The sequence below is a fragment of the Colossoma macropomum genome, unplaced genomic scaffold (assembly GCF_904425465.1).
Source record: "Colossoma macropomum unplaced genomic scaffold, Colossoma_macropomum, whole genome shotgun sequence".
NCBI lineage: Eukaryota > Metazoa > Chordata > Actinopteri > Characiformes > Serrasalmidae > Colossoma > Colossoma macropomum.
This window is the reverse complement of record NW_023494807.1, coordinates 1028575-1040594: the sequence shown is the minus strand read 5'-3', so window position 1 is coordinate 1040594 and position 12020 is coordinate 1028575. Positions and strand designations below refer to the sequence as shown.

Sequence of the window (12020 nt, the reverse complement as noted above, 5' to 3'; positions counted from 1 at the left end):
AGTCGATCAGGTAAAACATTAAATGTCTTGTCTTTGTACTGTTTTGGTCAAATACAGGTCAAAGCAGATTTACACATCTCTGTTTTCAGTTGCATTTCACCTGCTGTCCCGACTGTTTCGGGACTGGGTTTGTACATTTTTCATGAGGTATTTCTAAGATAATCCACTTGCACAAGGAAGGGGAAAGTCAAAGGAAAACAGGAGTTTCCCCAAACTTGAGTGAGATTCCTAACAACCATGGTAGACCAAGAGCTGGTAGACACCAAAACTGCCCCCATCAGATAAACAGCACTTAAAGCTTTCATCTCTGAGAGAGAGGAGAAAATCAAGCAGCTTCAGATCTGAAAACATCCACAGGTGTTTCTGTCCATCCTTCCACTGTGAGAAGACGACTCAGCGCTGTGAGTGTGGCTGTCAAACAAAGAAGCTGCTGGTGTTCTCAGAACAGTGGACTGGCCACCCCAGAGTCCCGGCCTCAATCTCCTTGAAGGTGTTTGGGATTACTTGGATCATGGGAGGCAGAGGTGCAACCAACTCCTAGGACTGAACTTTGGAGGTGTGGAAAAATATCCTTTCTTTGAAAAACTGAAAGCAAGACTATCGAAAAGAATGGAAGCTGTAATCAAAGCAACCGAGGACAAACTAAATATTGAAAAATTGATATTATACTTGATGTCAGAGGCTTTTGTGGAACCTTCTCTTAAGTCCATGTTTTATGCTTTTTTTCTGATGCTAAAAAATGAATAACTGGCTGGAAATTAAACAAATGAAGGGTGGTCCCTGACTTTGAACAGTACTATATAAGGTAGGTAGAGCTCATAAAGTGACCAGTAATAAAATGGCCAGTGACTGTAAGCTTCAAATATATTATTTTCCTGCCCTGTAAAATGTTTGGACAAATAAACCTAAGAAAATGGTTACATTCCTTGTGTTTATGGCATGATACTCATATTTACATTCAAGTGATTCAAAAATGCAAGATATTGCTATAGGCGGAAGAACAGCGATAAAAAGAAACCATTTGTGCTACTGAACATGTACGTTTGTAGACTATTATAGAGAGTAAACGTCAAGCACTATACAAATCACAACCCGTGCAAAATATGCTCTTGTATACAGTATTTAAAAACTATAACCTACAGCTACATTGCATTTGTCATTTAACACGGTTCTTTTACAACACTTTACACACAGTTTGGGCTCCTTGGGTGGAAAAAAATTCTGAATGCAAAACACAAATATTACATACTGGTTAGAATCTCGACAAACAGCAGAATACGAATCCCTTTGGAGTAAGTCCTCTGGTTACATGTCCTCTTCTCAGGCTCCTCGCTTCTCAACCTTTGTGGTCTGGAGTTTTCAGTCCTGTCCTCAGTGACCCTCAGCCAGACCACACTTCATTTCTGAGCCACGTAATTAGCATCAACAGCCTGGGCTCACCAGGATCTGTGTCTGAAGCTCAAACTAAACAAAAGCGTGGACTGTATGGGGGTCAATCAGGACTTGATTGAAAACTGCTGATCTAGAGCAGTGGTCACTAATCCCTCACTTTGAGATCCACTATTATGCAGAGCTTTAGCTCCAACCCCAATTTACCACACCTAAGTACCACACCAAGGTCTGCCAGTTGTAGTGTACACCAGTCATTCTGCAGGATTTATTTAAATATACCCAATTTTAGCACTTAAAACAGGTGCAGCGTAGAATCTCAGACAAACTAAGATTTCACATTTGTGATTGTTGTGGACCAAAATGCTTGATTTTCCTGTGGCATTTCTAACAATTTGAGGCAAATTTAGAAGATTATGAGCCTAATATTTATTTAACTTGTTTTAAATAAAGAAATGGACATTTTTTGTGATAGTCGCAGACCAGAATGCTTGATATTGCAGCAGCATTTCTCAATATTTGTGTTAAATTTTGAAGATTATGAGCCTGATATTTATTCAAGATGTTTTAATGTAGCCTAGATAGTTTCAACACTATGTAGAATTTGGGGATTTGGTGGAAATATGTAATTGCACTCAACATGCGGAAGAACATTACGTAACATCTTAATGAAGGACGCGTCTTCTGAAGACGTATATAAATGATCTACTATTGTCATCACATCTTTATCAGTATCATGTTGATTCTGCATTTATTACCTAAACATTGAGTCGGACCTTCTGTTTGACGCTAGTTATGTTAATACGTAAAGACGTATGATGTGGTCTGAAAACCTCCCGCCAAATCCGACCCTATCTCTGACTTTTAAGTGACTATTTCAGGCTTTACAGGGCGACTCGCAGCCGCGCACTCTCACTATATTTTAGTGTGATCTTTGTTCTCAGTAATGCTGCGTCTTTCAGTTTGAACAAAAAATATTACATACAACAGGAAATGAAGTGTAGCTCTTAGCCCTGTTTTTAGCTGAAATGTTTGTTGGTAAACGTGACCAGGACTTCAATGTCTTCACACTCACAAGCAACGCTTCTGCCTTAATGTGGCCAAGGACCGCCTACTTTGACGGGAAAGGGAAAAGAATAACCAATAACTGATCAGTGTTTTTTGTAAGCATCAGCCAATCTTGCGTAAAGCTAAGTGCTTCAAATGCAACTACTAAATAACTTTTAAAGATGTTATTCTGTGAACCTTGCAAACCTCTTCCAATCTAGTATCTATATTGGTAGAAAAGGCTCAGCCACAAAGCATGAAACCAAGATAATCATGATAGCTGTGGGCAGCTTAGTTTAGATATTATACATAATATACTACACATAGTACATAATATGTACTATATACTGCATGTAAAATCAAATAATAATGTATATTTAAAAAATCCAACTTGCTCCCTTAAAATCAGCTGATTTTTGAGTACATTGTTGATGGACAGTGCTGTCCCATAATGCAATGCATAGCGAAAGCTCCTATGATGGCTTCAAAAATGAATTCTATGACAAAACTGAGGAATAAGTTTTCAGATTAATATGAGGTTTGTTGGCATAGCAACGTCACCACATCACTACCTGTATAAAAAAGGCCTAACACTTTAAAATTTTGCTATTATACTAATATACCAAAGAATACTTTTCTTGTAATAATAGTTTAGTAAATGATTGGAAAAGTGTATATTTATATTTAGATGGCCTTTTTTAGTCGAATCAGCTGACATGAAACAGAGATAGCAACTTGCTGCATGCTTGCTAACATCATTGAATTGTGGGTAGGCTAGCAGTTAGCAAGCTAAAGTTGTAACTGTAATATAGTAACTAGTTTCCATGATAACATTTTGAAATCCGTAGCTGCGCTTTGCAAATATCCCAACTAGGACTGTCAACGTTACACTTCAGTTATTAACACTAATGTATGTTAGTACTATAGCAGTGCAGGCTGAAGCCCAGCTGCCCATAGATGGAATCTGAGATTTCGTTCAAACACAGCTTTTAAATGGCTTTTAAAGCGAAATCTGCGCAGGCTACGCTGATGCTCGTGGGAGACTGATGGATCAATCGGTAAAATAAACTGTAAATCTCTCTTATTCTCCTCCACTAAAACAAAATCCATGAGCTGTATGAACAAGAACGAGAGGCTACAATCAAGAAGGAGCTGTAATCAGTAACTCACGTATGACAATTGCAGGCAAAAGCTTGGGCACCCCTGGTCAAATGATACTTTTTGATTAGTTTTGTTGATTTTCTAAGTGAAAATAAGTTAAAACATTCTCTACAGAGAACACACGGTAACACTTTCTATGAATGTCACCTTTGTAAGCATCTATAAACACATTCATATGTTATAATGCATTCATAAGACATTATGAACATAGATATAAATATTTATAAAAATGCATTATACGTTATAGCCATGTTTATTATGCATTATGAATTGTTAACATAATACATTATAAGTACTGATCATAACAAATTATAAGAGCTCATAAGTCGTATTTGTCCGCTCTAAGTAAAGTGAAGCGTACTGTACTAAAGCCTCCTCCAGTGTTCAGAGTGAGGCTTCAAGTTGAAGTATTTACTGAAGGATTTACTGAAACACTAAAACATTCACAGTAAAGCACATTACAGGCTTCAAATGTCAGAGTTTAAACTAGAGCTGCCATCAGTGTTTTACCCAATGTGGGAAAGGTAATGTACACCACCGTTAGCTTGGTACTTGTCTTTACTTTACGCTCTCCAAGCTGGGACTGACTTCTTTGGCACTGACATTATAACATGTTATTAACACTATTTATAATGCATTATATTAACAATTCATAATGTATAATAAACATGGCTATAAAGTGTAATTCAGTGTAATTCTTTTTTCTAAATATTTATAACCATGTTTATAATGCCTTATGAATACATTATAACATGTAATAAATGTGTTTATAGATGCTTACAAAGGCGACATTCATAGAAAGTGTTACCGAACACACTTGAATATGGAATTTTCAGCTACATTTCGTGCACAATTTCTATTTTTTGGATAAATTTGCCATATAATAAAAAAGAAAGCAAAATATTTAATGTTTTATTATTTTACAATATTTCCAGCAAATAAATAGTAATTGTGCTTTTAAACTGTGCAGAGATGTGTCTGTATTTATTTTTACTTAGGAAAATCAGCAAAAACTGTCGTTTTAATCCTGTGTTCACATGGTGAAAATAGTGTTATAGAACTGATTAATAAATACAATATTATGAAGCCTTTTTTGTCCACTAATATAGCCATAACAAGATGCACTGCTTTTTAAATGAAAAAACTGAGCTAATAAGATAAATGTAATTTATTGGGATTAACTACATTAAACAATGCAATTAATTATGATTAATTATTTTAATCGCTTGACAGCACTGATTCTAATGTAAATAAGGTTGCGTAAAAATACAAGTAGGACAAAGACGCCTAACTCACTTTCAATGCTGAAAATCTCAAGCAGAACCTTCTGATTGCTCCCCTTCGTCTCCGTATGGAGTTCACTGTGTAACACTTTACTTTGCAGCACATCATCTGAGTATCAACACTACACCCTGCTTAATTTCCCGCTATGAACACAGCACTTGCTCTAAAAGCAGGTAGTACCTTACAGAGCTACTCAATTTGATACAGAGTTGGGGTTGGAGGTGAAACGTGCAGGAACGTGGATGTCCAGGTGTAGGGTCATTCCCTACTGCTCCTGAGAGTGTGGAAACTAGAGTGGAAACACCAGAAAGCCGGAGAACGTGGAGTATTTCCATCCGCCCATCAGGTTCCCTCGCTCCAGCTTCAGATAAAGCCGGTCCTCGCGCTCCAGGTGCAGCAGCACGCCGTTACTCGCCGCCTCGCGTGTCACGTCCTGATCGCCCGCAAAGGCGGAGATTATCGGGTATTCGTTGTGCATCAGGTTCACCTAATGATAAAAAACAGAACAACATAAATAGGTTTTAATACCAGACTCAAGCCTGATCAGTGCCTGATCAGTGCATGGGCAGGTTAATCTTGTACTTGCAGGACCAATAAATGACCAACATATTTCACCACATCTCCTCTCGACTGGGCGGTCCTAATCTTGGGCAATGCTTCCGTAAGCATTCCCCTGACCAATCACAGCATGACCAAAAGCTAGATCACCTGTCTATAGCTGCCATTCGTTTATTCGGTTATTATTACCCAATGTGGGAAAGGTAATGTACATCACCGTTAGCTTGGTATTTGTCTTTACTTTACGCTCTCCAAGCTGGGACTGACTTCTTTGGGACTGACAGTATAACATGTTATTAACACTATTTATAATGCATTATATTAACAATTCATAATGTATAATAAACATGGCTATAAAGTGTAATTCAGTGTAATTCTTTTTTATAAATATTTATAACCATGTTTATAATGCCTTATGAATTATTATTATTATTATAACATATTATAAATGTGTTTATAGATGCTTACAAAGGTGACATTCATAGAAAGTGTTACCGAACATTGTTCATGCATAACATTTATTGTCCGGTTACCGTCACCTAAAAGCTGGATAATGATTTTAGTTTTGTATGAGTGGCTAGGAGTGTTGGACAGAGAGCTGTCAATCAAGTTGCTTAATTGCCACATCTACACAGTTCTCAGATGTCTGACTGTCAGTTTTTAAGCTGTAGTTACCATATTTATATATTACAATTTTCATTCAAGCTTTGCTGAACGTTTATAACACTCAAGTTTAGTATCTTTCAACCTTTTTAACATATTATTTTGTTTTCCCTGGGAAGTTGGGCGCTTACACAGAAATACACACTGTCAGTTCATTGCATTTGTATCTCCAGTCATTTGTATCTCTGATGCTTTTAGGTTACAAAGTTTGGAAAGTATCGTAAATATTATAACAGGGACTTTTATAACAGATATGCAAGTTTAAGACATTTTAGAGTTAACAATATACAAACCCAATTCCAAAAAAAGTTTGGACAATGGGTGAAATGCCAACAGAAAGCAGTGATTAGTAAATTCTCTTTGAATTGTATTAAACTGAAAACAGTACAAAAACACAATATTATATATTTTATCTCATGCGCTGTTTTTTATAATTATATGCTCATTCTAAATATCATGTCTTTAGCTGTGCATCTGTACAGGGGCTTCTTTGTCATATTTTGCCCTTTATAATGTGCCACATGTTTTCAGTAGGTGACAGGCAGGCCAGATATGCAAGTTAACCACTAATACCCCCCCACACACCATGACAGACACTGGATTTTGAACTTTATGCTGGTAACAATCTGGATGGTCCTTTTCTTCTTTGGCCTGGAGAACATCCATTATTTCCATAAACTGTCTGAAAGGTTGACATGTTAGATTACAATACATGTCTCCACTGTGCATCAGTCCACTTCACATGAGCCCAGAGAAGTCGGCGGTGTTTCTGGATGTTGCTGACATAAGGCTTCCACTTTGCATAATACAGCCTTAACCTGGATTTGTGGAATTTTTGGTTTATCAAAGTGTTCCTGAGCAGTGAGGAAGCCTGAGTGGTGATATCCATCACAGAAGCATGCCTGCTTTTAAAGCAGTGCCATCTGAGGGGGTCAAAGGTCATGGGCATTCAGTTGTGATTTTTGGCCTTGACCTTTACGCAGACATTTTTTTGGATTCCATTAATCTCTTGATAATATAATGAACCATAGAGGATTAAATATCTAAAATGCTTGCAATCACACATTAAGGAACATTCTTGGACAACAACCTATATTTGCTCACAAACAGCTGGGCCTGGATTCTCCTTTTATAGTCAAGCATGATTACATCACCTCTTTTAACCTAGTCTTAAATTGCTTCAACTTTTTTGGAGCATGCTGCAGGCATCAACATACTGGTCCAACTTTTTGGAACTGGATTTGTAAAAATGAATGAAGAACCAACACAGGACAGCCAATCCAAAAAGAAAGCTTATTTACATATGTCAGTCCTAAAGGTTCAGTCACAAACAGCCTGTTCAAGCATAAGAGCTAAAGAGTTGTTGGAAAATAATCATGTAAAAAATGAATTATGACTGTTTTGGTACATGAAACCAAACAAACATCATACCAAGATCTCAAGAAAAAGATAATTACAAGAAAAACTTAGAATAAAGGCCAAAGACTGCAACATATAGGAAAAGGAAAATTCAAAGAAAAACTAATACAGTTTTGTCTCTCTCTTCCTGGTATCTCATTCCTTCTTTAAAGGGCCGGTATCAAAACCAAATTTCCTCACTTTTCTGAAATAAAGAGTTAGATGTAGTATGTATACACTTCAGTTTTCAAAACATACCATTCACTACTCAGTACATACAGCGCAAAAACAGCCTGTATTTGAATTTGCTGTTTTTGTAATGTGACACATTTACACACATCTAACTATTCAGCCTACAAGTGAAGTTATAAGCAGCATTTCAGCCTGGACTGCTTTTTAAATGACAGCGAATCAGAACAGAGCTAATTTAAATATATCAATCTTAAAGGTACAGTGACAAAAACAACCCGTTTGATTCTGAGAGATGAGAGAGGTTGGAAAATGATCATGGAAAAATGAGTTATGACTGCTTTTGGTAAATAAAATACACAAACATTTAAAGTGGACCTCAAGGAAAAAGATAAATGATAAGATACAAGATGAAGTGTCATATATATATATATATATATATATATATATATTAGAATAGAGAGATAGAGAGAAAGAAATAGGTGACAGAAATTGGGATAAAGAAAAAAAAACAGGCCAAATAGAACATATTCTTTTTTGTCATTGCATAAAATATTAACAGTTCTATTTTTATATTTTTACTGGTTCTAAATCATTCGTCTTATTATTTAATATTCCCAAACTTTGTAGGGATATATACAAATCAGCCGTTATGTCTTATGTGTTGTACATCATCAGGTTATAAATAAGGGATTCTGGAAGTCTGACCTGGATAGTCTGTCTGTTATAGACCTTCACCACGTGGAAGCTGAAGCTGTAGATTCCTCTCCGTGGCGCCGTGAACACGCTGGCCTTCAGGTCGAAATGGTTCCCGATGTTGACGAGCACCTGCACAAGAAAAAAAAAAACATGCCTTCAGGAAAGCAACGCAGAGAGTTCAGCATCGTTACACGCATTTTAGACCAGCATGCTTTGATGTGAAATGCTTCATTCTAGAAAAACTAAGGTGAAATAATGGTTCACAGTGGTGCTGAGAGGATCTAAACACCTGAAGCACTTAATGCCTCTAAAAGCTCCTTGACTAAAAGTTACTACATGAACTTCTGAATATGGCGCCCCCTGCCTGAGACACTGATTTACAATTGATGTGCTCAATGAGGGGTGATGTAGAAGAGAAGAGAACACCCTGCTGTGAATATCTTCTGCTTGGTATCACAAATAAGTGCACAACTGTCACAATAAACAGCACTTAAACGCTATAAAACACTACTACACAATCATCATCATCATCATCATGATCATCTTTAACTGCTTAGTCCAAATAGGGTCGCGGTATCAGTTGGGAAGGCAGAGAATCCCAGATGACCCTGTCCCCAGCAACTTCCTCCAGCTCATTCCGGGGGGGACCGACTGGAACGACTCCGGGGTCTCGTCCCAGTTGGTCGTGCCTGGTAAACACCCACCGGGAGGCGTCCAGGAGGCATCCTGATCAGATGCCCGAACCAGCTCAACTGGCTCTTCCCATTGTGGAGGAGCAGCAGCTGTTCTCTGAGCTCCTCCCGGATGTCTGAGCTCCTCACCCTATCAGGTGCAGCCCACCACCATGCAAAGAAAGCTGATTTCCGCCGCTTGTATTCGCGATCTCATTCTTTCGGTCATCACCCAAAGCTCCACAGGTGAAGGTGGGGATGACCAACCAGTAAACAGAGAGCGTTGCCTTATAGCTCAGCTCCCTCTTCACCACTGCAGTCCGGTACAGTGGCTGCATTACTGCTGTCATCTGTCCCAGCCTGCGGCCGATCTCACGATCCCACTGGGTGTCAGGGACTGGGATGTAAGTGAACAGCAGGTTCTTGTAGCTGACGTGTTGGATGTGGGAGAACTGGGCAGGCGTGAGATCCTGAGTGACTTGGACAAGGGCCAAATCATTGTGGCCAGACAACTGAGCATCTCAGAAATGGCAAGGGTCAAGCGACAAGTGTGTTGGGATGCCCAAGGCTCATCGATGTGTGAGGGCAACAAAAGGCTATCCTGCCTGACCTGTAGCAACATATGAGCTACTGTGGCACAAGTCACTGAAAATTTTAAAGATTACATGTGGAGCATGTCACAACACTCAGTGCCTCGCTGCATGTGGAGCTTGTAGCCACAGACCACTCAGTGTACTGCACCCAGTGGTCGCCTGGTTTGATGGGTCCTGTTTTCTTTTACATCACGTGAAGGGCTGCTTACTTTCCTGGGAAAGTGATGGCACCAGGATGCACTGTGGGAAGAGGACGAGCCAGTGGAGGGAGTGTGATGCTCTGGGCATCATTCTGCCAGGAAACCCTGGGTCCAGGCATTCATGTGGATGCCAGTTTGACATGTGCCACCTATAAACATTGTTGCAAACCCTAAATGGCAATGGTTTTCCTCTTTCAGCAGGACGATGTGCCCTGCCACACGGCACATTGAGGAATGGTTTGATGAACATGATGAAGAGCTCAAGGGCAACCAAATTCCCCAGATCACAATCCGACCAAGCATCTGTGGAATGTGCACAACAGATCGGATCCGCATTGGCTTAACCTTGCAACATAAAGGACTTCAGGGATCTGCTGCTAACGTCTTGGTGTCAGATACTAGGGAGCCCCGCAGATGACATCCTGTATAAATAAAAAAAAAATGTGTGGCCAGGACTTAGTAAGGCATGGGAACAAGATCCTAATGCATGCATTAATAAGGCGTGGCCATGCATTATTTTTATTTATATGGGATGTCACCATAAGATACCAAAGAGCACCCTCAGAGGTCTTGTAGAGTCCCTGCCTCAGCGGGTCGGAGCATTTTTGGCAGCAAACGAAGGACCAACGGCATATTAGGCAGGTGGCCATAGTGTTTTGGCTCATTGGAGTAAATGTTGCTTAACTTGCTCGCCTAAGAAGATGAACAACAGCCAATTTATGGCTACTGTGAAAAGAAGTTAATACGCCAACAACATTGTATTTGATATTCAAAACAAACGGACATTGCACAGTTTTGCATGCTTGTGTTATCTAACTAACACCAACCGATGACGCAAAAACCAAACCACACCACTGGCATGAACTTGTTTAGTCTCACATTAATTCACATGTTTATGTGTGAAACTAAAATGCAGGCAGCAGTGAAACAGAGAGGAGTGAAAGAAGACGCAGAACAGAGGGACGAAGAAAACTGGAGGAAAAGGTTTTTTAAATGACTTGAGAGACGAATATGTTTCCAAAGCAAATAAGATTGTCTCAGCATCCACATCCGCACAAAAGAGAGCTTTTAAACCGAGATTGATAGGACGACTTTTCCTGGTTAGAGTATTCAATCAAAAAAGACACAGCTTTCTGTTTTTAATGCAGACTGTTTTGACAAGCACAGAGGTTGGGCTTCTTTGAGCCCCAACTGTGAACGTCTGGGCATGAACATAACAGATCATGATAATGATATCATATCGTCATATCGCCCATCTCTAACAGCTCATACAGTTAATAACTAATCTCATATATTGTCTGGATCTGCTTTAATTGATCTTTTATGCGTGTTGACACATGCATGATTGCACTAATGTGACCTGGTTAAAGGGGATCTCCACCAATTTTTCAAAATAAGATGTAAACACAGTCATTCAGAGTGGTTTGATGTGAAACGCTCTGTTCTAGAGAGACTTACTGAGTCAGAATTGTTCACAGTGGTGGTGATAGGAACCAGACGTCCACCTCTAAAAGCTCCCTCACAGAAAGTTATTACATGAAATGGTCATGAATGTTCAGCCTGATGACTGAGACACTGTTTTATGGTAGTTTAGCGATACATTTTTTGACTTAAAATATATTTTAATCAATTTCGTTTAATCTATTCATGTGTGGACGGGTAAATGAAGGGTGTTCGGAGCCCAAATAAGCCCCGAAAAACCTCTTTTTTTCAGATGTTCCACTATTTTCCATCATCATCATTCCATATAAACTCAGAAGACTCGTGTAGGTTCACTGGCGGTTTTGGATGGTAAATCAATTGGCTATATTTGAGCTGAAGACATCTCGGTTTACTCTCTCTTTCCTCTCTCTCTGTTTATCTGTCTTCCCTTGTTTCAGTCTTTCCTCCCTCTGTTTATCTCTCTCCTTGTTTAACTCTCTCTTTCCTTTCCATCTCTCCTTGTTCCACTCTCTTTCCTCCTTGTTTACCTACCACTTCTTGTTTCACTCTTTCCTCCCTCTCTGTTTATCTCTCTCCTTGTTTTATTCTCTCTGTCTCTCCTTGTTTCACTCTTTTCCTCTCTCTTATCTCTCGTTTACCCTCTTTCCTCTCTCTGTTTATCTCTCGTCCCTTGTTTCAGTCTTTCCTCCCTCTCTCCTTTTTTAAACCTCTCTTTCCTCTCTCTC

The 12020-nt window shown here is 39.1% G+C and overlaps 1 protein-coding gene across 1 annotated transcript in view; it reads right to left on the bottom strand.

Moving 5' to 3' along the window:
• Window positions 1-4783: 4783 nt before the first annotated feature.
• Window positions 4784-12020, bottom strand: part of cbln2a (cerebellin 2a precursor) — an 8316-nt gene continuing 1079 nt past the window's right edge. Inside the window, exons 2-3 of the mRNA XM_036556106.1 lie at window positions 8398-8517; window positions 4784-5368 (exon numbers count right to left, since the gene is read on the bottom strand). Coding sequence (XP_036411999.1) covers window positions 5171-5368; window positions 8398-8517 — 318 coding nt within the window. The 3' untranslated portion in view covers window positions 4784-5170. The remainder of the gene's footprint in view (window positions 5369-8397; window positions 8518-12020) is intronic.